This window comes from Primulina tabacum, chromosome 18 (assembly GCF_025594145.1).
Source record: "Primulina tabacum isolate GXHZ01 chromosome 18, ASM2559414v2, whole genome shotgun sequence".
NCBI lineage: Eukaryota > Viridiplantae > Streptophyta > Magnoliopsida > Lamiales > Gesneriaceae > Primulina > Primulina tabacum.
Window position 1 is genome coordinate 29,229,936 of NC_134567.1, and position 23,384 is coordinate 29,253,319.

The window sequence follows — 23,384 nt, forward strand, 5'->3', positions numbered from 1 at the left end:
TTTGTGAGACCGTTTCACAAGAGACCTACTCAAATATTATATACTAGTTAGGTATTAAATGATCAGATTAAAACGAATTGGGAGGGAACTGATTAATCCACACAAAGCACATTCCACAAAAGAATTTTTGATTGTGAGTGGGAGTAGTTGACATTTTAGTGTGGGGAGATCGGCTGAGTGGAAGCTTTCAAGATTTTCCTAAGCATCGCGCCACCTTCAACATATTCCAAGTCAATGAATGGGAATTCCCAAATTGTTCAAATAAATATATATTTTTTTGTTTGGAATTGATCTTTGTTCAAATATTGATAAACAATAATATCTTAAATTAGTTTTATTTTCTCCTCAATTCTTTCTATATAAAGAGACATGCAAACGCCATTCAGCATCAACACTAGCTACAAATGGCAGGAAAGCTTATATTCATAGCACAGCTCCTCCTCCTACCCTTCCTCTTACACACTGCTGCCGCCAACCGCGGCGGAATTGCCATTTACTGGGGTCAAAACGGCAATGAAGGAACCTTGGCAGCAACCTGCGCCACCGGCAGATTCTCCTACGTCAACATCGCATTCCTCTACATATTCGGGAGTGGCCAATCCCCCCGGCTCAACCTCGCTGGCCACTGCGACCCCTCTATCACTGGTGCATGCAACTTCGTCAGCGACGGAATCCGCGCCTGCCAGAGGCGGGGCATAAGGGTTTTCCTGTCAATCGGCGGAGGCGTCGGGAGTTACTCCCTCTCCTCCAGAGAAGATGCCAGGAATCTATCCGTTTATCTATGGCAAACTTTTCTCGGCGGCGGGAGAAGAAACTCCACCTCTAGGCCATTGGGCGACGCTGTTTTGGACGGCATAGACTTGGATATCGAGCTCGGGTCTTCATTGTATTACGACGATCTAGTAAGATATCTGAAATCTTACAGCATATATGGCAGAAGAGTGTTCATGACGGGAGCACCGCAGTGCCCATTTCCCGATAGATTGTTGGGGGCTGCTTTGAACACAAGACTTTTCGATTTTGTGTGGATTCAATTTTACAACAACCCACCATGCCAGTATTCTTCGGGAAATATTACTAACTTGGTGAATTCTTGGAGGCTCTGGACGAGCTCTGTCAACGCTAGGAGGATATTTTTGGGGCTTCCGGCGGCGCCGCAGGCTGCCGGAAGTGGATTTATCCCGCCTGATGTGCTGACCGGGCAGATTCTGCCATTGATAAAAAGATCACCAAAGTATGGTGGTGTGATGCTGTGGTCAAAATATTGGGATGATCAGAGTGGATACAGTTCCTCTATTCTTGCAAGTGTGTGAATTTGAAGTTAATTAAAGGGAAAATAGTTTTTCTCACTAACTTTTAAAATTTTAGGATTTGTTAATTTTGTTTCATTGAGTTTTAAATTTTAATTTTGATATAATATTTTTAAAATTTTCAATTATTTTAATTCAATTGTTAATGTGTGACGGAAAAATACTGACATGACATTAAAAAATATTGACGGGACATCGAAAACTGTTAACTTGTCAGATGTCATGTTAGACATTGAACCAAAATAACCCAAAATAAAAAATTAGTATACTAAAACCAAACTTTAAAAATTTAATACAGTAAAACTCAAAATTGAACAAACCTATGGACCAAAAAATCAATTTCCTTTAATTAAAAATGTTGGCTTGTATTCGAATATTGCATTTTCTGCCTATTTTAGTTTTTTTAATGGAAAAAAAGTATATTAGTCTTCAGTTTATTAATTAATGTGAGATTTATATTTAATATTTATTTTGATACGTTGAATACATTTTTCATTGAATTAGTAATACAGCGACGATGACTATAAACTTGTAAAATCCATATTCAACTTGGACAATCACTCTTATGACTTGTCCCCAACATATATTTTGTAATTATGATAGTGCTAATAATAAAAATGAATTAAATTTAATCATTAGTTTTAAATTTTATCGTTCAAGGTAAATTAAAGGATCCTATTGAATAAGTGTTAAAAAAAACATTATGACAAATAATGATATTTTATGATACGGTCTCACGAATCTTTATCCGTGAGACGGGTCAACCTTACTCATAATTACAATAAAAAAGAGTAATATTTTTCGTTGGTGACTCAAATAGAATATTCGTATACAAAATTGATACTGTGAAATCATTTCCGTGAGTTTTTGTGTATGAGAAAATTAATTAGCTAAATTATAATAATATATTAAATTGATAGTTGAAATGATCCAAATGGCATTTTCTTATTGTGCTTGGATTTTTTAGGTCTCCCCCCGGCGCCTTCCTTGTTCCCTCTCATAATGGGAAGAGCTGGCCTTCCACTACTTTCCTTGACAACACAAAATTATATTAATCAACACTTTCAAAAAATATATATACTAATTAGAGTCATTTAAAAATAGTTTTTTCAAAACAATAATCTTTCAAATATAATAAAAAAAGATTTATTTATGTTCTATTATTTTACAGAACCACAAAATTCAAACATTATTTTTACAGAAATATAGTATTAAAATGAATTTTTTATTACATCAAAAATCATATTTTCGACTTTCGAGAAGTATAATTAGGGAGTAATTTCATGTGATTAACATAAATAAAAAAAAAACGAATCCAATCCACATACACATATTTATTTGGCTCTACACTAGTTGAGTCGATTTCTTAAAATAAATATTCTTGTTAAAAGAAAATTTAAATTTTTTCATATTTATTAATTTTGTAGATTTTTTCATAAATTGAATTTTTCACAAAGAAAAATAATAATAACATAATAACATAAGGAACTAATTAAAAAAAACGGAGAGATATTTTATGATTTTAGTTCTGTCTTGGCTCCAATATTTATTTATTCATTCTTGTTCAAAAGGCGAGAGCTGATGGCAGACTAGGGCTATGTTTTTTTGTTTCCCCCCCCCAAAAAAAAAAATTACAGCGAACAAATCATATAAATTTGTGTAATATGATTTATCCTTTGATCGCACTTGAATATTTAAAAGTTAAAACAAACATACCCTCACGACTAAATTTGCCTGATAGTAGGGATGTAATCGAGTCGAGCCAAGCCAAACTCTTGAATGTTTGAGCTTGGTTCGTTTATAATCGAGCCGAGCTCGAGCTTTATTTAACGAATATATGCATGACTCACGAGCTTATTCAAACCTTTATCAAGCCTAAACAAGCTTAATAAATATGAATTATACATTTAATTTTTCATTAAATTAATTAAAAAGTAAATTATATATTTAAAGAAAAATATATTATTCTTATTAAAATTTGTAAATTTATTATAATAAATAAATTTAATAGATTTTTCTATATATTTTATAAATAATATGCAAAATCAATAAATCAAATATCAAAACTATTATTTTTCATCTAAAAGATTACTCATGAACTTACCAACGAACATGTTCACGAGCTAACGAGCCGAATACTGTAAAGCTTGAGTTTGGTTTGTTTATCTTAGCGAGCCTCATTAAACGAGATCAAACGAGCTTTTATCGAATCGAGATTCGAATAGCTCACGAACGGTTTGGTTCGTTTACATCCCTACATGATAGACATGAAATATTTAAAAATTAAAACAAAAACTGAGTGAAATCTCCCAGCTCTAATTAAAAATGTTCCAAACTCAATAAATTCATTACAATATATTCTCAACAAATTTCATATTTAAACACGAATAAAAGGTTAAATATCGAGGGTGAAAAAACAGTAGAACAAACTGAATAACTTGTTGCACGATTAGGTTATTGCACCAACGTCTCTTAGCTCGGAGAATCCAACAAGAATCGAATACCGATTTAACATAATATAGGCAGGCATAGATTTCCGAATCCTTCCTTCCCCGTCTAAACTTTCCTGACCTGAATATTATGAGTCGATTGGAACCTCCAAATGGGTTGCCTGCCACTTTGGACGAGAGCGACCTGCTCCCCATCTTTCACCATTCCTTGATTCTATAAGTTGACAAGAAGTCAATTTTGGAAAAATATAGTAGCTTTATTCTTCACATGATATATTGTATGAAAGTGTCCACTCTATTATTCTTATCGTACAACCTTCCGATACTTATGTTTACCGGTACGGATCTAGAGTGTTTTTCAAGACATTGAGAACGACTGGGGGAACTTACTCGGCCATTGCTCGACTAGTACAAAAGACTAGATGATAGTCAAATGTTAATCGAGATGAAATTTTACCTTTAATAAAGCCAATGCATCGGCAAATGTCTCGTTAGCATCAGCAGAGAACTCCATGTATATGGGGCAGATGCCCTGGTACAAAGCCAGTCTCTGCTGTATTCTCTTCCTGTTGCACGATCACAGGATAGAAATCTATCAATGTCTGACTTCAGAAGACTTATGAACTGAAACACCAGTGTAACATGTTCAATTGCTTTCAGGATATTCATTTTTCGTCAAGTTATTAGATGTATCTTGCTAGTTCTACTTTTGTCGAGATTTTTTTTATAAGAATGATGCACTTGCTTTTACACTTGAGCTACCGCAGTATAATTTCATGCTTTTAAACATTTTTTCTTTTGAAAAAGTAGATGTTGCATGATATTCAAGCACTCACTCATTCGTAAAAGCAAATATTGTGCCAGAAGGACGATAATGGCTCAATAGAATTGCCATGAACCCGGTTCTGGTGAAGACAACAATCGAAGTTCCAAGGGTGTTTGACATCATTGTGGCATGGAACGCAAACATTTCGCTCATATGTTTCTGCAGGAACAAATGCAAACAGTGAATTTTGGTGGCACTAGGTGTTAGTGCAGATGCATCGCGTGGCACGAGGCTGTAAATTCTCAGAACCAAAAAGTTGCCCTGACCTTGAAGGCTTGGCCCAGATTTGGGGGAGTTTGTGCACCAACTATGGTAGCTTCGGTCCTCAAAGAGACTGTGTGCATGACCTTTGCAGCCTTCAGAGGAAACCTTAGATAGAAGTGAAATAAAAATCAGTACAAGTACAATGGTCATGGCACACAAGACACAAGATTACATAAGAAAGGGAAAATTATCAAATAGCCAAAATCAAAGAAAAGATTGCTACTTACTTCCCATGTGCAGTTTCTCCAGAAAGCATTACTGCATCAGCGCCTTCTCTAACAGCGATGGCAATATCTGATACCTCTGCTCGGGTAGGTGTGGGATGAACTATCATGCTCTCGAGCATATTTGTAGCCACTATGACCGCTTTTCCCATGCTGCGACATATCCTTATAATCTCTTCCTTCACGGGATAAATTTACCTCGTAATATGTTAATTGTGTTTGATGACGTTACTGGTACATTAAAATGCTACCATCAATGTCCCCATCCCCTCTACTTAGCAAAGCAGACTAAGAGACATAAATACTTTCCTAACCATCGCATGAGTCATGACGTTATTACCTGCAATAGAGGAACCTCTTCGATTGGCAACTCTGCACCAAGATCCCCTCTGGCAACCATAGCCTGAGAAAGAAAACAGAAAGGGCAATCAACTTGCTGGGCCAGGTAAATACTCAAGAAACTGGGTGGTGATGATTTGAAAACATAACTAATAGTTGATTTTGCTCCAAATAAATACAGCCTCGAAATCCCGAGAGCTGATTCAGTGGTTTCCATGTAGCTGACCACCGGGAGACTAGAAATCCTACCCACACCTAGGTGAGACACCACTATTCGTTATAAATTGCTCTATTAATGCCCTTTCAGAAAATATGAACCAGTTAATGCTACAAGGATTAACTGAATCTCAAATTAATCAAGACTTAAATATGAAAATCACCCAGAAACAAATCAACTTTTTCAGACTGAGGTTTGTTTTTGCTCGAGATTTGAAGCAACTGAAATGTAGCAACAGTTTTCTTTCAAATATGTGATTTAAATATGAAAATCACCCAGAAACAAATCAACTTTTTCAGACTGAGGTTTGTTTTTGCTCGAGATTTGAAGCAACTGAAATGTAGCAACAGTTTTCTTACAAATATGTGATTTAAAAATTCAATTTCTCACCCCGTCAGATGCAGCTATGATCGAATGCAGATTCGGAATGGAATCTGCACTTTCAATTTTGACAATGACATGGATGTCTGCACCACAATCTGCATGGTAAAAGTTACTAAACTTTATGTTAAAAATACATCAAGTCAACAGGCACAAAACAGCTTTTGTAAGCAGTACACAACTTGAAATTTACCTTTCAGATAATTCTTCAATTCATGCACCACAGACGCATCCTTGACAAAGGAAACTGCATAGAAATCAACTTTATTGTCGACTCCAAATTTGATATCGTCCCAGTCCTTTTCTGTGCAAGTTAGGGCCATAAGGTCATTACAACAGTCACCCAGAAAACCAAAAATGGAAATGCTCCAGTGGTCAAATCAAAATGTTACACCCCACTGCCCCAGCAGTAACATGATTATTGAAAATGAACGCTGAGGCCGTGCTAAAAATTTGATTGCTGAGAGAGTCAGACCAGTAATGGATGGCAGTGTTGCACTTTTCCCTCTAACATTAAGATGCCTTCGGGATTTGAGCTCTCCTCCGTCGACTACTTCACATTTCACCGAGTCTTCAGTTTTGGATTTTACAGTTAATGACATCATACCACCTACAGGATCAAGAGATAATCAATATTGCAGTGCAGATATATGCAACATTTCAAATGCCTCGAAATCGATGCAGCAATTTTTACCCAACTTAATAATCCTGTAAAGGTGAAATCTACTAACAGCACACCACCACCACAAGAAAACAGAATTAATGGGTAAATGGGGTGCTCCTTACACCCAAATGATGATCAAGACAAGATAGTTTCTACATGAGCTTGTGTAGTACAAAATTTCTCAAGTCGATTTTGATAGTCGGGTAAACAGACTAATGACTTAAGAACTACTCCAGAGTTCAAAATGGCAAATTCACAACACTAAACTACAGTGGAGCCACACGACCTTACCAATAGTTGAATAAGTTTGACCCATGTCACGAACTAAGACATATCAAGAGCTATGCTGTTGCATACAGTTCACACCTTCCTATGTGATAGATATTTCAATTTTTCATTGATAAGAGAATTTTAAAAAATCTGAAGACCACCACAATGTGGTGAAGTGGCACAATCATCTCTCCATTGTGGAAGAAGCAAGGGTTCAAGCCCAGGTGACAACAAAAACTCAATTACCAAGTTGTAGTAAAAAAAAATTTCCAAAGCATCATACCATCAACAAGAAGCATGTCTCCCACTTCTACATCATTTACAAAATCATCATAGTTGACACTGACACAGTCTGTTGTGCCCACTCCTCTACGAATTGTGAAAGTAAATTCTTGACCACTATTTAATTCAATTGGCTGGGGTAAATCGCCACTCCTAACCTCAGGACCCTGTGACATCCACATAAAAACATGAGATAACAATAATATTAAATATAAAAATTGTGATACAGACTTACAGTTGTTGCTCTCATAAAGAATATTTCAAAATTTCCTCTTAGATGGCATACTACTACCCTTGCTGTACTTTGTACTATACCTCCTTCAGAATTGATATGCAAAGAGGGGAAAATTTTAATATCTTTGACTATAAATTAATGGCAGTTTCTTTCAGATATGAACATGGCTTGCATTTAATAGCTTCAGAATAACTAAGAGCTCTCAGTTAAACAACTATTAATCGTGCTGGAACAAAGAATAGAAAGCGCTGAAACCTAACCTAGTACATTGCTACGCTCTACAATAATTAATTCTAGGTCGGAAAGCCAATACAACTTTCAAACGCATAGCATATTCACCACCAGATACAGTGATGATTATTTAGACAAAAACATCCTTTTATATTTAAAAATTTCCTGTCAGTGAAAATTAACAATAATGATTAATTTGATTGAAGGTATAATAAAGGCTTTCTCAACTTGATAGCCACTACCAGTACAATAAGAAAATGCCTACGAACCAAAGGATGAAAGCCTTGCCTTGGTGTCAAGCATGATGGCAATAACATTGCCTTTTGTCTGGGCATTATATTCCTTAACCAAGTCTATGACCTTCTGGTGAGATCCATGATCACCATGAGACATATTAAGACGAGCAACATTCATTCCAGCCTCCGCCAGCTTCCATATCATTTCCTTCGTGTTGGTTGAGGGACCGATAGTGCAAACAATCTTTGTCTTGCGCCTGACCATAGGTTTAGACCACATACCAGCTGATGTGTTCTCAAGTTGCTGAATCTCCTGCATATAATGATTTTTCCCTGCTACCTGGTCAATAGATACACAACAAGAAAGATAAACTACTTTGTGTTGTACCTCAAGTTTTATCAATTGATACATTTTTCGTTTATGGATCATCAGAGGTTAAAATAGACTTCACATTAAAAAATAGCACAAGTTCAAACCCAAGTAACTTTAAGTCTCAGAAATAACATGGGAAAGTTCCAATCCTAAATAAATTGAAGTAAAGAATAGCCTCATGATGGGTGTGCTTGTGCATGATATAGATGAGGTGGAAAACTTAAAAAAAAATTCTTCGTATTTTAAAATATCTAATCCCAAATGAATGCCGCCAACATGGCTAACTATGGTATTACAAAATCAATTTCTTCACATGGAATTACCAGTCGAGGCCAAAGCGTTACAAGAAATTACAATTCAGAAATAAAGTCACATGCCGAGAAGCTGTTTTAAGGTAATTTCAGCTGTCAACGCAGTAGCATTAATGCGCCGATTCTTAAATGTAGAATCACGAAAGAAATCGATTCTCGCAATAATTGCAATCCATCTCATGCATGGTTCAAAAAAAATGCGTGGAAGCTCAGTAGCGTCCAACAAAATAGAAGCAAATAGATCTACAAAGACGCATTCACCAGCCCCACACATTTTGAAAATAAAAGAAATCAAATTAAACACACGAAACCTTGACAACATCTTCAGGAATCACCGGAACGACCTCTGGCTCGGCACTCGAAGATCTGAGAGCAGATACCGGCACGCTGACGTGGATGGCTCCATGGCGGCTGCTCTTCTCAGGTCGAGCCAAAACCTTCAAAGCGAAGCCAGAATAGGGCTTGAGCTTCTCAGATCGGCTTTGGACGGATCCAGAGCTAGGACTGGGAGCAAATGCACCATGAATCAACCGCGTCGCCACCACTTGAGCCATGCAGCAGCCAAAAATTATGAGAGAGATGGAGATGAAGATAGAGCAGTGTGAGAGAGATTCCGAGAGAAGGAGAGGTATAAATTGAGCGAGTGTTTGGAGAAATCGCCGAGAAATTTGGAGTATGCGAAGGCTTCTTGTTTGTATCGAAATATGGGAGAGAAAAATGGAGGCTACTCCCCTTTGTTCAAAACAGTTGAGGTTTTAGAAGAAACGTCTTTGGGAAAAACGGTGTCGTTTTGGGAAGTTAAAGATTTAGTGGGAAAAATGACTGACATCGCATTTTGATCCTCATCCATTCACCAATAGTAAAACGCGTAACAATTGTTTTAAAAACAATTAATTTATCGTTAATTTTTTAGTTTAAAATTATTCAAGTAGCTCGCAAACTCGAATAAGAACAATTAACATTCGAACTCGTCTCGAGTAAATAGTTGAATAAGAACAATTAACATTCGAACTCGTCTCGAGTAAATAGTTGAGTCGAGCTACTCGAGCTCGGTCAAACTTAAATCGAGTTTTGACCGAGTCGCCCTAGTCCCAACATAATTCAACAACAACAAACAAAAGATCATATATACTTACTCTAAGAATCATTTTCGTTAGCACAAGCACATATCCAGTTGTCACCGATATAAATTTGAATTAATAACAAGAATAACCAATTATATATATGGTTCTTCAACAAGGACAAATTCTTCATTTTTACATTACAAATCCTCAGAAACCACTACCCCCTCCCCCCACCCAAAAAACACCACATCTTACAAAAATAAATAACTAAACCAGTATGAAGCAAAAGTCTTGCAGATGATTCCAACTCTAAAACCCGGCAAAATAAACATGCACCACAAGAACACAAGACATGAGGATGCTCATGATATAGATGTGACTCGAACCGAGTGATCAGCCGATCCTGTCAAAAAGATTGGCAAAGTTGGATGCCAATCTACTGTTGTGATTGATCCACGATGAGGAAGTGTTCTCATGCCACTTCTATTACATCGGACCTGTCAAAGAAGGGAAGAAAAACAAGTTGGTTTCACTAATTTAGCGTCCTATCCATAACACTTTATACAAGCCTCCAAATTATCAAGAACATGCTGAAAAAAAACGTCAAGAATCTAAGAGAACGGGAGTCCCTTATCAGTTACCTGGTATATAGGTGCTCTTCTTGAACCAGATGTCACCAGAAGCTTTCTCCCGTTTGCATCTAAAGCTATTTCATGTCTGTAGAGAGATGAGTTCCCAGGGTCGCAAAACCTAAATCAGACAAGTGACTGATGTTAACTAACACATTATCCGTAAACTTGGATTATATTCCACAAATATAAAAAAAATGGACAAATCTGTAGAACATTAAAAGAAGAAAGGACAAACTTTCTAATAGCACGATGAAACCCATGTTATATTATCTTAAACGAGTAAAAGTACAAGGATAATGGGCCTTATGATAATTTTGTGAATTCACCAAGTATGTCCTGGAGGACCGAATTTTTTGGGGATAATATTATGCAGATGTCAAAGAGTTTGGCTGACTTTGTCGGATAGCAACAGGAATGCAAGAACAAAGCAAAGACCACTGTTCTGTGGTTTGTATGGTCATATTAATTCTTGGTATTTCTAATAAAATTCATGAAAATATTCTTCCCCGTCATTGCTCACAAAAAAAACTAAAAAAAACTGAAGGACGAAGAAGAAAGAAGAAAGAAGAACAACACAGGTGAATGTTGTTCATGTCCAAGAGGAAGCAAACCCAGAAATATAAATTGACATAGTGTCACAGCATGGTTGCACCTAACCTGTAAGTCACTAGGCACAAAATTTCTGCAGCTCAAATAGAGAACCCGTGAACATATGCGAGTGACAATGAAAATGCAAAATCGGAGGACATAACATGAATATGACATTCAGTAACCTCACACCTGCTGCAATTTCTTGACCACAAGATTTTTCCTTGATTGTGCAAGCTCCATTCAAATATCTGGTGTCAAGTTTCAAGTTAGATTCCAGAAACTCAGTAGAACAGAAACTTTTTTGTTAACCATGAGGAAAAAAATACATTAACGATTTAAGAGTGTTTTAAGAGTAACAATTTTGGAAAAAGCTAACTACTCGAATGTGTTATGCATGTGATTGAGCAGGATAACCAAGAGAATATGAAATACTTGCATTTCCATCAGTGCCAAAGCTGAAAATGCTAGTCTCATCAGGCCCAAAAAGAATAGAGTTGATAGCACAATCGTGAGCAGGCCATCCAGGTAACTTGCTGGCCAGCAGACATGTCTTCCTCCAGTTAAAGTGTGTGTATTTGCTACTTTCATGACAAATTGAAATCTATGATTAGAGTGACACTGGTTATTTATTTTCAAAATGTGGAAAAAGGATACCAAACATATGGATCATTCCATCAGCTGCAGCAGCTGCTAAAAGCTTTCCATTGTGATTGAAACTCAAAGAAGTAATAGCTGGCGGATCTTTACCAAGAGGAAGGACTGCCTTTGATGAAGATGAAAAAAGTAAGGTGATTCTTATTTAGAAGAGAAAAGATTGGTGTAAAATGAATTTGAGATCACAAAAATAAATCTAGAAGACAGATATTTACATACCATAGATTTCCATGTCCTCATGTTCCACACAGTTAATGAAGCGAATCCCAAGCGATTGACATAGCCTGTGCCTTGCCTACAAATATTAAATAGCAAATGTATGATATTCAGAGCAGAATTAATTTTTTTCCATGATATAAACGGTCTACATATTTTTTCCATCACTATTAGAAGTAGAAAAATAGATGAAAGATCGTGCAAATTTTTTCTAAAGAATAACAAAGTTGTAACAAATTTTATAAGAACAAAAAAAGTCGTGTTTCCATCTCCACGTATACTTTATAACACATCATACATGTTAAGAAAGAAATGTTAACAGTTGTGAATTTGAAAGGCATCATTTCCTCAGTTAGAATAACAGACTGTTCATGAATACGTTGCTACAAAACAGTCAAACTCTATTTCCTTGGGAACAAGATAATTGTGGAGGTAGTCATTTACTTGTCTTACAGCTATTCAGTTCAAGCTCAAACAGCTTAAATATTTTCTCGCTATTCCGTAGCAATATTATCATCAAATGTCAATGAGAAAAAATTGGTTCATGTCTTTTCAGTTTGGAAACTACTGTCTAGCATTCAACACCAATCCTTCATTACCAAGCATGAAGTATTTAGGGCCATCGCTCGAACTTGTTCTTGACAAAATCAAATGCTATAGGTGTTTTTGGGAAGTGCAAACAGCAAGCTAGAACATTACAAACACCCTGAAGCTCCACTGGCATACACAACCACCACCACACGCTTGACAGTGCAAAAGGTATAAAAAATCATAAGTGTCAAGCACCTAGTGGAAGCTGCTGCCGAAACAAAAATAGGCTCCACAGGGCTGCATTTCAGATCCAGAATGCTGGTCAACAGAAAACATGAGAGAGCAATAAGATGAAATAAAATTATAGCTATAGTTTCAAGAATATTGTACTAATGAAACAAGGTTCGGGAGATAACGAAAAAGGGAAAAAGACAAGGGGCTGACGTATCAGCTGACTGAACCTGGGGTATGCTTCAGTTGAGTTGAGATCGCAAACAACGCGCTTAGCATCTATATTCCACACTTTAATGCCTCCATTAGAAGTGCCTATCAGTAGCTTTAGTCAATTAGACAATAATAGGGCATCAAAAGACCAGTCTTCATTACCACAAATAATTCACAACAGGAAATAAATAATTCCAGATATATGTTCTGTAAATATAAAGCTCAGTGGCATACCAAGCGGTCAGATTTGCAGTCCCACTCAAGGGACATGATTTCAGCTCCACAATAAATGGTAGCATTTCTAGATGTTGGTGCTGATGAATCATACGTCCATATCCTTCATCAAACAACATTCATTAAAGAAAAGCCGTATTGAGGCCAAATATAGACAGTATATCGAAAGGTAAGCCAAGAATTTAAACACTAGCGTAATCAACTTTGTTCTCTTCTCCAGCCCCTTTCCCTATGTACAACGTCCTTCGGTATATTCATTATTTTTGTTTCGAAGTGTTTTGCATATTTGCATATTTGTCCAAGATCAAACTCAAGAACGAAGCCCAAATTAACTCTGATGCTTGTTTGAGATAAAATGAAGTTTAAATTTTTTTAAAAAAAAATTACAACAAAATTACAAAAACTTTAACAAATAGGCAGGTACAAAATAAAGAACAAACAATCTACCAGAGAAAGCGTATTTATATGTGGCTCTAGTATCCATTGACACTGAAGGATTGTTGCAAAGCAGCCTTTCAACAGTTCAGATAAGCAACTATTAATTGCACACTGCATATACAGACAACAAGAATGTAAGAAAATATTATTACGGCAACTACCTGACTGTGCCATCAATAGAAGCACTAGCAATATTATCACCGGAGGCAGAAAAGCGACAACAGCTGATTGGACTTGTGTGCCCCAAAAATGTATCCTACGAAAGAAAAGCGTAAAGCGTGTTAATTTAAGATATGGGAGAAAAATCAGCAAGTTTTAAAGATAAGGAAATGTGCACAAGGTTTTGAATTTTTTTATGAAAACGAAAAAGCCAACCAAGTGCAATTTATTTCAAAAAGAATTTACCTGAAATACTGTTTTTACTTCTGGAAAATCTTCTTCGCTCTGCAGATCCCCACTTCCTGAGCAGGTATTATTTAACAAAACATCAGGATGAAGAGTGAAAGTTGACACATCAGTAAAGGCACCTTGTTCAGAGCACACGTACAATTCAACACCACATAAAGTTAAATCCAAATGCTTCATTAGACAACCTCGTAGTTTACACCTAAGAATATATAACATGCATTATTTGATACCTGGACGGATTTAATCAACTCCAAGCTGAATAAGAATTCATTTTTTTATAAGAGATTTTTATTGACGATTAAAAATGATGTACCATCAAGAGGATAAACCATCATCTCAATACAATAGCAAGCATTCCATTGTCGTACAAATTTCATTTTGAGACATGACAGTTGAGATGTTCCTAGATCTTGATTCAAACCAACATGAACACTCCAATTAAGATTGCCTTAAATGGGGTTCCTTCAATAAAGAGTAAAAATCTCCCTCTCTTGCACTTGCTAGAAAAACCAGCCCGCATTATTTTCTGAGTTTTACCTGTGTTCCACACTTGTAACCATTGTTCTAAATGGCGGTCGAGGTGGCCGCGCCTCGACCGCACCGCCTATGCATGAGGCGGGTGTTTTAGGCGGCCCAAGTTATACGGCGCTGGGGAGGCGGGTCGAGGCGGCGAGCAAGCGGGCAAGGCGGCGAGCAGGTGGACGAGGCGGGACGGTCAAGATTTTTAAGTTGTAGTCAACAATTTTAAAAACTTAGTCAACAATTTTAAAAACTCAGTCAACAATTTGAGTCCGATGATAAGAGGATCATGGATGTATTAGATGGTGCATATGTAGATGATTTGGAAGATTAGCTATATTTAGTCTACTACTTATTCTAATGATGGATAATTGATTGAAACTTTGAAATTTAAACTTAGTTTTTTGGGTAAAATTAATTATATTACTTTGTTAGCATAACAACATTAATATGATGATGAATCTTTATTAATTGCACATTATCCAGATGATATTATATTGTATGAAGTTTCTTTGTGTTTAAACATTATTTAATTGCACATTTTACATAAAAAAATGATGATCTATGATTATCTATATTGCATGATTATCTATGATTATCTATAAAAAAACATTACTTAAAAAAATTTAACCGTCCTGGGCACCACCTAGGCGGCCGAGGCGGTAGGCGGTCACTGACCGCCCAGCCACCGCCTCCCGCCATTTACAACCTTGCTTGTAACCTTTTATAACAAGGATCCCAAACATGTGGTCAATCACACACAAATTCGTATTTTTTGGCCAAACCCAATTAACAGCAAATTTCATCAAGCTCTACGGCCAAATACCTGGTGAAGCTACAAGAGAGGAGGAGGTTTCCAGATTTTTCATAAGTTTTATAGTGCACGTAAGAATTGAAGAATAACTCCTTCAATGGATTGTCTATGTGATCCATCACAAACACTCAATTTATAAAGCAATAAAATCCAATTAAATACTTGGACATGATGGCTGATGGGCATCTATTATTTCAAAAGGAGAAGAATTCTTATCGGGGGAGATAGGGTTGTCGATCAAAAAATTATAGAAAGAAATGGAACCAAGCTCTCTAGAATCCAAACTCATTAGTCGTGAAGATGTTTGAAATTGAACAATTGTGATATGTAGATGATTTAATATAAGCAGAATATATACATAAACTTACCAACAACAGATGCATCAAGGACTGTTTCGCTAGTATCACCACTACTATTCTCATCAGCACGATTATTCAACTTAGCCCCTGCATCCAGAGATTCCATAACTTGAAGATTGCCCTCAGGCAAATATGGTTCTTTTTCTACCATGTGAGAAATTGAGTGCACTTGATCTTCATATGAAATACTAGCTTCTTCAGAACCACTAAAATAATAAAAGAGACATCAGTTATTAATGACTATACATACAGCAAACTCCCCTTTTCCTAGAGACGTTAAAAAATTTTGGCGCAAAGTAAAAATATAGAAGATACCTCCTTGACTGTGACAAAAGAGCGTCTTTTTCCTTTAACAAAGCCTGAAGTTGGGATAATTTAAGACTAAGTTGCTTAATTTCTTTCTTGAGACGGTTCACGGTATCCCTTTCAGAACTTAGCTTCAATAAGGCTGGGATTCGTGGATACGATAAGGAAAAATCAAAATCGTACTTTATAGCTATGAAATACCACTCAGAGAAATTAAGTCTCCCACTGCTAGGTAACTGGTTAAAAATACATTAAGGAAATGTTCAACTGCATAAACCATAACTTTTTCACAATTTAATAGCACATCAAGAAGCTGAATAACACATTATTATTGTGACATCAAATGAAGGAAAAAGGAATGATTCTCCAGTAAAACAAATAAAATACATTATGGACAAGTAAAGTTTTTTTTGTAAATTCTACTTTCACTTAACATCATCACAATGCGAACCCATAAACTAAATGGAGAAAGCTTGATTAATATAATTTTGGGTTGCATTAGAGTAGGTGTAAAATTCAAAAAACAATTTATCTGAGGAAACCGATCCCCTATCTACTTTGGGGCTTCACATTTACTTCGAGGACATGAGGAAAAATGAATAGAAGTTTTTACTGGTCATTCAGACCGACAATAAAAGAACTTTACTTCATAGAAGGATATGAGAACCATTGAAAATTTCACTCAAGAAATTCCTGACAGAAAGATGTAATGCGCAGGAACCACTCCTCAGAAAAGTACACGCGAAATTGCGGATCCAAGTGCGGCTTCTGAAGGTATGGAATTGCTGCAAGAAATCAAAAAAATATAAAAATTAAAAAACTGAAACAGAAAGAGAACTGGAGACATTTGAATTAAACTATATTGATACAGAAAACAGGGTACAGACCGAACCACGAAATCCAGCTTTCGTCTCTGTGCAGCAAATCATTTCCAAAGACCCCGAAAAAATCCAACACTTTGTCTTTTCTCGCACATTTTAATGCATTAACAATGTAATAACGCAGAATCGACTCGTCCAATTTCGAAATCGTAGCAATCCACGACGAATCTGAATATGAAAAGCACTTCTTGAAAAAGCCAAGTAAATCTATCAACTTCTCAGCCTCGAATTTGGGGATGTAAACCGAGAAAATCAGGTCTAGAATCTTATCCACTTGAAACCCCTTGCCGATATCAGTGGATAACTCCCTCTCCAAACACTGTAAAGTACTCGTAAATCCTCTAAACACGAGAAATTCTCTCACAAGTTCTTCTGCGAACTTCATTTTCTCCATTCTATTCCCCGAATGCGAGTGAAATTCCAATCAAAAGTTTGTTGCACCTGGAGACTTGATTCTTGATTTATGATTTCAGAGATTCTTTATTAGTTTGTCTCGACTTGAACTGCAACCCACACATCGATATCTAATCGTTTGCAGGTTATATAGGTTTTCAAAATTCAACCTAAAAATTTATTTCCGAGTGGGGAAGGAAGGCGAGCGCTTAATCAGCGGCAAGAGGTTTCATTCTTTACTTGATGATACTATCTTTGCAGCAGCGTAACTGTTCGATTTGCTTGTCTAATTTTTTCAACGACCATGTCTAGACGAGCTCACGACGATCTCACGAACTTTTATACATTATATTCACAATAAAAACTAATATTTTTTAGTATAAAAAATAATATTTTTCCATAAATGACAAAATATGAACGGTGAGACCGTCTCACACAAATTTTTACTTTTATTAATTAAATTAATATAAGATTGACTTAGTATACACAAAAAAATAACGATTATAAATTATCATGTAATAAAAAAACACTATACTTACTCAAACTAAATTTTTATCTTAATTTGTTTGATTGATTAGATAGATTTTATTCCTTCCGATTTTTTCCGAATAGGTAAATCACGGATGCAAATGGTATATATATCAAAAGAAGGGTGAAGTGAATACACATACTATACTCATTAAATAGCTAATAACTCCCAAAGCGCATTCTTAAATAATCAATCCATTGATATTCAAATGAGTGCAACAAGCACGTTATTATGGCACTTACATCAAAGTAAATGTCTATTTTCGTTAGATCAGTCGACTCGATTTATATCTACCATGAAAAAATATATATTTTTTTAGCATAAATTGAGTTGAGTACAGTAATTTTTTGACGAAAAAAATATGTTAACTCATAGAGAAACCTTTTGATTACAACATTCATGCAACCCTAATTTCCACCACCTCGATCACACACAACCAGTCTACATGAAAGCAGAATCACAGACGTGAAGATGATCAGAACCACCATAATCAATCCAATGCAAATCTTCCGCCCAAGCAGCTGGAATGCATCAGGTCTCAACATCTTATCATCTGTTTCCACGTCAATTTTCGACAAATGATTACTCCTCTCTCCGGAAATCTGCGCATATATTCGCTGTTGCTCGATCAAGTTCGCGTCGGAGAAGTACTGAATTCTGTAGCATCTTTTCACGGTCTCGACGAACAAGATGAAGTAAATGGCGGCGACAAGTAGGGAGAGTGTGAACGGAAGCCACCAGTATTTGCATTTGACGTTGGAGGAATTTTGGGAAATGGAAGAGAGGATCAAGATTTGGATGACCAGGTACGATATTGTCGATACGTGTGCCTTTTTTACGTGGTATCGAAGTCGCTTCTCTTGCTTATCAAATATGCGTCCGAGTTCTTTGTATTTTTGCTTCAGATCTTTGGGATCCATTTGTGGGAAAATTCCATTTCCTTATATGTGCGTAATTTATACTTGGATTTCTTGTGAAGAATATGACGCGCAAGTCAATCTAGAAAACTTCAGGGAATTTCATCGTATTTTGATTTGCTTGGAAATTAATTGGAATTAATACAAATGCACTAGATTACATTGACTCGTGACTTAGTTTGCTAAGCAATGAAGAATTTCTTCGTAATTTCAGCTCTCATTCGTGTTAGTTAATTTAAAGGACTTGGCTGGGTTTTATCATGGAAAGATAGCGTGTAATTTCTGTCCATTATCTAATAGTTTAGGATATAATTTCTTTTTTAACAAGTTAAGTAATGTTTAGTTATTTTTTTGTTTTGGGATTTTTTTAAATAAATATTACAAATAAAAAAATATTTGAAGAAATATAACAAAATAATATTTTTAAAATTTTTGGAATAAAGCTAGGACTGCTCTCTCACTCATATTTTCTTTCATCATGTTACAAAGGTTTGTCGTCCATTTTTCTATTTTCTAGTTCATCTTATTTAGATGAAATGATAATTTTTACTACGAAATATAAAGATTATAAATAAATCGTTGTCAGTGAAAATCTATTTATCGTTTGTAAATATTCAAAAAAATTATAAATTTTATTTAGCTAGTAAATATAGTATAACAAGAAAAAAAATATTAAAATGTATGCTTAAAAAATAAATGTACTTTTATTTGAAAATATTATTTTAACAAAATATAAAGCAGTAATTTATAGATATATTACATCGGGTTAAAATATAATATATTAAATATAAAATTCTTCGAGGGGCAAGAATTAAAATACAAGGAATGCTTATGTTGATAAATGTAAATCAGATTTAGCTAGATTCTAGAGGTCATGTTTGGAGCCTCTCGCGCAAGCTGCTTAAAAAAACACTCATAAATAATTTTGTTTAAGAAACAGCCCGGTAATTTCATAGAAATGGGTAATATGTAGAAAGGTGTGGTTATGCTAGCTTGATACATTGCATAGATCTGTCAAAACAGGTCAGATATATTGGACCTACTCGCCCGTTAGTGGATGTTCCCTGACCAAGCAAAATGCATGGCTAGTCGACCGCGTAGTCCTGCTTAATGACGAGTTGCGGATCGATGCACTTAATTTAATTCTGGGTTATATTTAAAAAGGAAGAAGACTTCATGGACAACAGAATATGGCATCTATTTAAATCCTATCAAGAAACAAACTTATACACAAATAATCAGCTACCATGCACGGATGCTAACAAAAAATTATGAGATATGTATTTGGTTATCTTGGTGAGAAGGTGGAATGACTACATGTTGCACGAGATGATGGATGAGTGGTGGTGGTGGTGGTGGTGGTGGTGGTGGCGGTAGTGAAGGAACTCCCTTGATTGAGTTCTCTCCTCATGGCTTTGTGCACATGATCTAAACCTTCCTCAATAAGCTCCGACACTGCGTGTGGCATTGGTGGCATGTTAATGTGGATGGATCCTTCTAACATCGTCACCACCTCCCCCATAGTTGGCCTCATGTTGATCTCATCCTGGATGCACCAGAAAGCAATTTTTAAAGCCCCGACAAGCTCTTCTTCCTCCACTGATCCTTCAAGCCTTCTGTCTGCAACTTTTAAGGGCGTTCCATTCGTAATCGCCTACACATATAAACATTCATTGATCAGTAATATGTAACTACTCTTGGGCTATTGAGACTAGAGCTCCTTTGTTGATGGAGCCCAATAATGTGCCACTTGAGCTGTTGCGCAATTGCTAGTCATTCGAAAAACTGGCTACTTGAAATGGTAAACAAGTTCTACCTCAATAATCATGTTTAAGTCAAATGTTTAAGCAGATAGAAATACCTTGAAAGCCCATCCAGGATAAAAGAAGTCCTCAACATCCAAAGACATGTCTAGATTTCTTCTTCCGCCAATTATCTCTAAAAGAAGCATCCCATAACTGTAAACATCGGCCTTTACAGTGATTGGACGATTACTGACCCATTCCGGGGCCAAGTAACCTCTGGTCCCTCTCACCATTGTGACCACATGTGAATGTTCTCTGCCCATCAATTTTGCTAGTCCGAAATCTGATACTTTTGGACAAAAATCCTCATCTAACAGAATGTTTTCTGGCTTGATGTCGCAGTGTATTATCCTGTCACGACATTGCTCGTGAAAATATGCAATCCCTTTTGCAGTGCCAAGAGCTACCTGATAACGAGTTGGCCAATCAAGTAGTCTGTCCTGTGTCTCTCGAAAATTATGCGAATGGAATATCCACTTGTCCAACGACCCATTTTTCATGAACTCGTAAACTAGAAGCCTGTGGAGTCAATTTTCACAACAAAATTGAGAAATGTGTAGCAATTGTCTTGCAAATATACAGAGTTGCCATACACACCTTTGTTTCCCCTCTGAGCAATATCCACGTAAACGAACCAAGTTCATATGATGCATGGAGCCAATTGTATTTACCTCAGTGATAAACTCTTTTTCTCCATGGGGTAAGATCTTGTCGAGCCTTTTCACAGCAACTGGTGTTCCGTCGCTGAGGCTTCCCTTGTACACACTGCCAAATCCACCTGCCAAAGAACAATTGATTGCATGAAAATTTCGAACCCCTGAATTGTAAAATTCTTCATTTTAACTCTTTTCAGTATAAAAAAAAAAATCTGTTTTGATTATCATTACCTGTTCCCAGCAATTCGGAAAAATTTGCAGTCCTGCTCTGTAAATCTCTGTAACTAAAACCAACCGGACCTCCTGCTAAAATTAAAGAAGTCTCAAGGGCTTTCTTTAAAGTTCTCTTCTCTACGAACAATTGTGTACAATAAGCAATAGAGCAGAACTATCATAACTGTAATGCTCAGGACAATAGGAAGCACCAGTGTTTTTTTCTTCTTATTGCTCAATCCACGAGGCGAGTCAGTGCCAACATCGGTAGTTGAAGAGCCATTGGGTTCAACTTTCACAAAAAGAGTTGAACCAGGATCCTGGTATCCTCCAAACTCCAAGCTTCTTAAAAGCCAACAATATGGTTTTTCCTCATTTAGCCCATAAACTGAGGCAACGCATCCACAGTCTGATAAGCAGACATCACCACACTTGGCTTCCGACTCAATATCGCTATAATTCGCTATGACCGATGAATCTGAGTAGAAATAATTGGTTTGTTGAACCGTTTCAATCTTGAACAGGGATGATAAATTCCCACGATGAGGGCTACATTTCCGTGTCAACGATGAGTTTCCCGAGCAATTATCATCGTTGTTCACTTTGAAAGTCCCTGGCAAGCATATGCAAGAAGCATTAGACTTACTTATTCCTAGATTGCATATCCCATTGCCGCAAATACCAGCAATCTCACATGGCGTTGAGACAGCTGCCCATTCTGAAACCCATTGTCTTGACCCATTGACATCATTGTCCCATCGATATATGCGCAGATTGCCATTAGCCTCGAGAATTAATCTTCTAAGAACTGAAGGAGGACTTGATTGATTTCTAGCCAAGGATAACGTACCATTGTCATTCTCATTCTTGTACACATACACTGCTCCTTCGGACGAGGACCCATAGATTATCCCGAAACTCCCTCCATCATCTAAAACTGCCGTGACCTCTCCTGTTACATTTGATACGTTAGGTCCTGGCCAATAAGAGTAGTTTGCATATGATTCCAGAGAGGTTTCATACCCCTCAGGTACATTATAGGTCAGCGCCAAATTTAGAGAATTAGGCTGCTGTAACATTTTCATTGTATAGAATCCACCGTGTGCCGGTGATCTAGAAGACTTGAGCTCTAGAGAAACTGTCAAAGGTTGTCCTGGTAACAGTGTATCAGAGGGATGTAAAAAGCTTTGCCAGATAATACGTTGATTTGTTCCATACAGAATGAAGTTGCCGTTTTCAGACATGACTGCTGTTTCAACACCAGAATTGGACGTATTCGATGTCCAGACCGCAGTTCCTCTGTCGTTAAGCACGAGATTGCCACTGCGGTCGAAATCAAAGATTGCGTCTTTGCTTACTGGAGTATTCCTGTCAAAGTGATTGAGAAAAAAAAAAACAAAACAAAAAATTATTTATATCCGCTACAACTTTAGTATACACGAATTTTTATTGAAATTCACGTGAGATGTGTATACACAACTGGGCTCGGTTTGTTCATTGACACAAGAAATAACATCAATAATAGGACTTACGCATTAGCTGACCAAACAAGAGTCCGATCTCCAGGAAGCTGTTGAAACCATACTCCCAATTCAAATTCGTCGTTCATTGAATCCACTGGGGTAAACCCGAAAGCAAAAGTCCGATTATCAGATATCCATGCTCGGTTCTGACTCGTAAATAATCTGGAACCCGGGGCAACCGGGCCAGCTGAATTGGACCCGAAAAGCTCTCCTAGAAATATAACACAGTATATACAGAAGATACAAAAGGAATACTGTGCCATTGATTTTGAGGCGCGAGAATTAATCTTGCATTTTGTTTACGAATGATCGGAGGGAAAGAATCATACTTGTTTTATTAACATTTTTGTGCGGGAAATCAAAGTGTAGTAAAAGGAAAGATGTGCTGCGGTGGGTGGCCTGCAATGTTGAAAATCTCACCAGAATAACGTGGACACTTCACTTCATATGTAACATAGACTCTCTGTTACACAGTGTGTGTTTGTAGGTTGGTCGGCTGTAATCAAGAAATGGAATGTGGCCACGTGTTTAATTGTTGAAGTATATGTTTTCATTTTCAAAACTACATAAATAGCAAACTTTTAGTTATGATTTTCACACTTGCCAGTTCTGCCTTGGGTTCGTAAGCGTAGATCTGTTGTGAG

At 36.6% G+C, this 23,384-nt stretch overlaps 3 protein-coding genes and 1 pseudogene across 4 annotated transcripts; 1 reads left to right on the top strand and 3 right to left on the bottom strand.

Annotated features, from left to right (window-relative positions):
* The first annotated feature begins 345 nt into the window (after window positions 1–345).
* Window positions 346–1,408, top strand: LOC142532872 (hevamine-A-like). The gene has a single exon (XM_075639398.1). It carries the CDS (start codon window positions 405–407, stop codon window positions 1,311–1,313), a length of 909 nt encoding a protein of 302 aa, XP_075495513.1. The 5' UTR covers window positions 346–404; the 3' UTR covers window positions 1,314–1,408.
* A 2,198-nt stretch (window positions 1,409–3,606) lies between these two features.
* Window positions 3,607–9,371, bottom strand: LOC142532871 (plastidial pyruvate kinase 2-like). Of its 2 annotated transcripts, none has more exons than XM_075639396.1 (12): window positions 8,925–9,371; window positions 7,982–8,242; window positions 7,229–7,394; window positions 6,487–6,621; window positions 6,205–6,315; window positions 6,021–6,109; window positions 5,415–5,477; window positions 5,078–5,253; window positions 4,853–4,955; window positions 4,597–4,745; window positions 4,218–4,326; window positions 3,607–3,974 (listed from the first exon to the last, which is right to left on the bottom strand). In XM_075639396.1, exons 1-12 carry the CDS (start codon window positions 9,165–9,167, stop codon window positions 3,867–3,869), a joined length of 1,713 nt encoding a protein of 570 aa, XP_075495511.1. In that variant the 5' UTR covers window positions 9,168–9,371; the 3' UTR covers window positions 3,607–3,866. The 2 variants fall into 2 exon arrangements, with proteins under 2 accessions (XP_075495511.1, XP_075495512.1); XM_075639397.1 differs by having other exon boundaries at window positions 7,982–8,269; window positions 8,925–9,355.
* Window positions 9,372–9,825: 454 nt separating this feature from the next.
* LOC142532868 (uncharacterized) lies at window positions 9,826–17,361 on the bottom strand (annotated as a pseudogene).
* Window positions 17,362–19,672: 2,311 nt separating this feature from the next.
* On the bottom strand, window positions 19,673–23,132 carry LOC142532864 (G-type lectin S-receptor-like serine/threonine-protein kinase At5g24080). Its single transcript, XM_075639391.1, is given in 6 exon segments — window positions 19,673–20,197; window positions 20,405–20,867; window positions 20,946–21,126; window positions 21,236–21,353; window positions 21,355–22,585; window positions 22,750–23,132. Coding segments are annotated over 6 exon segments (2,613 nt in total). The 5' UTR covers window positions 23,004–23,132; the 3' UTR covers window positions 19,673–19,831.
* Between the last annotated feature and the right edge of the window lie 252 nt (window positions 23,133–23,384).

Coding starts and splice junctions, on each gene's coding strand:
- LOC142532872 (XM_075639398.1), top strand. CDS start 405: ATGGCAGGAAAGCTTATATTCATAGCACAGCTCCTCCTCCTACCCTTC.
- LOC142532871 (XM_075639397.1), bottom strand. CDS start 9,167: ATGGCTCAAGTGGTGGCGACGCGGTTGATTCATGGTGCATTTGCTCCC. Junction 5,478..6,020: donor TCATAGCTGCATCTGACGGG/GTGAGAAATTGA, acceptor TTTCTTTCTCAG/GCTATGGTTGCCAGAGGGGA. Junction 3,975..4,217: donor ATGCATTGGCTTTATTAAAG/GTAAAATTTCAT, acceptor GTCAACTTATAG/AATCAAGGAATGGTGAAAGA.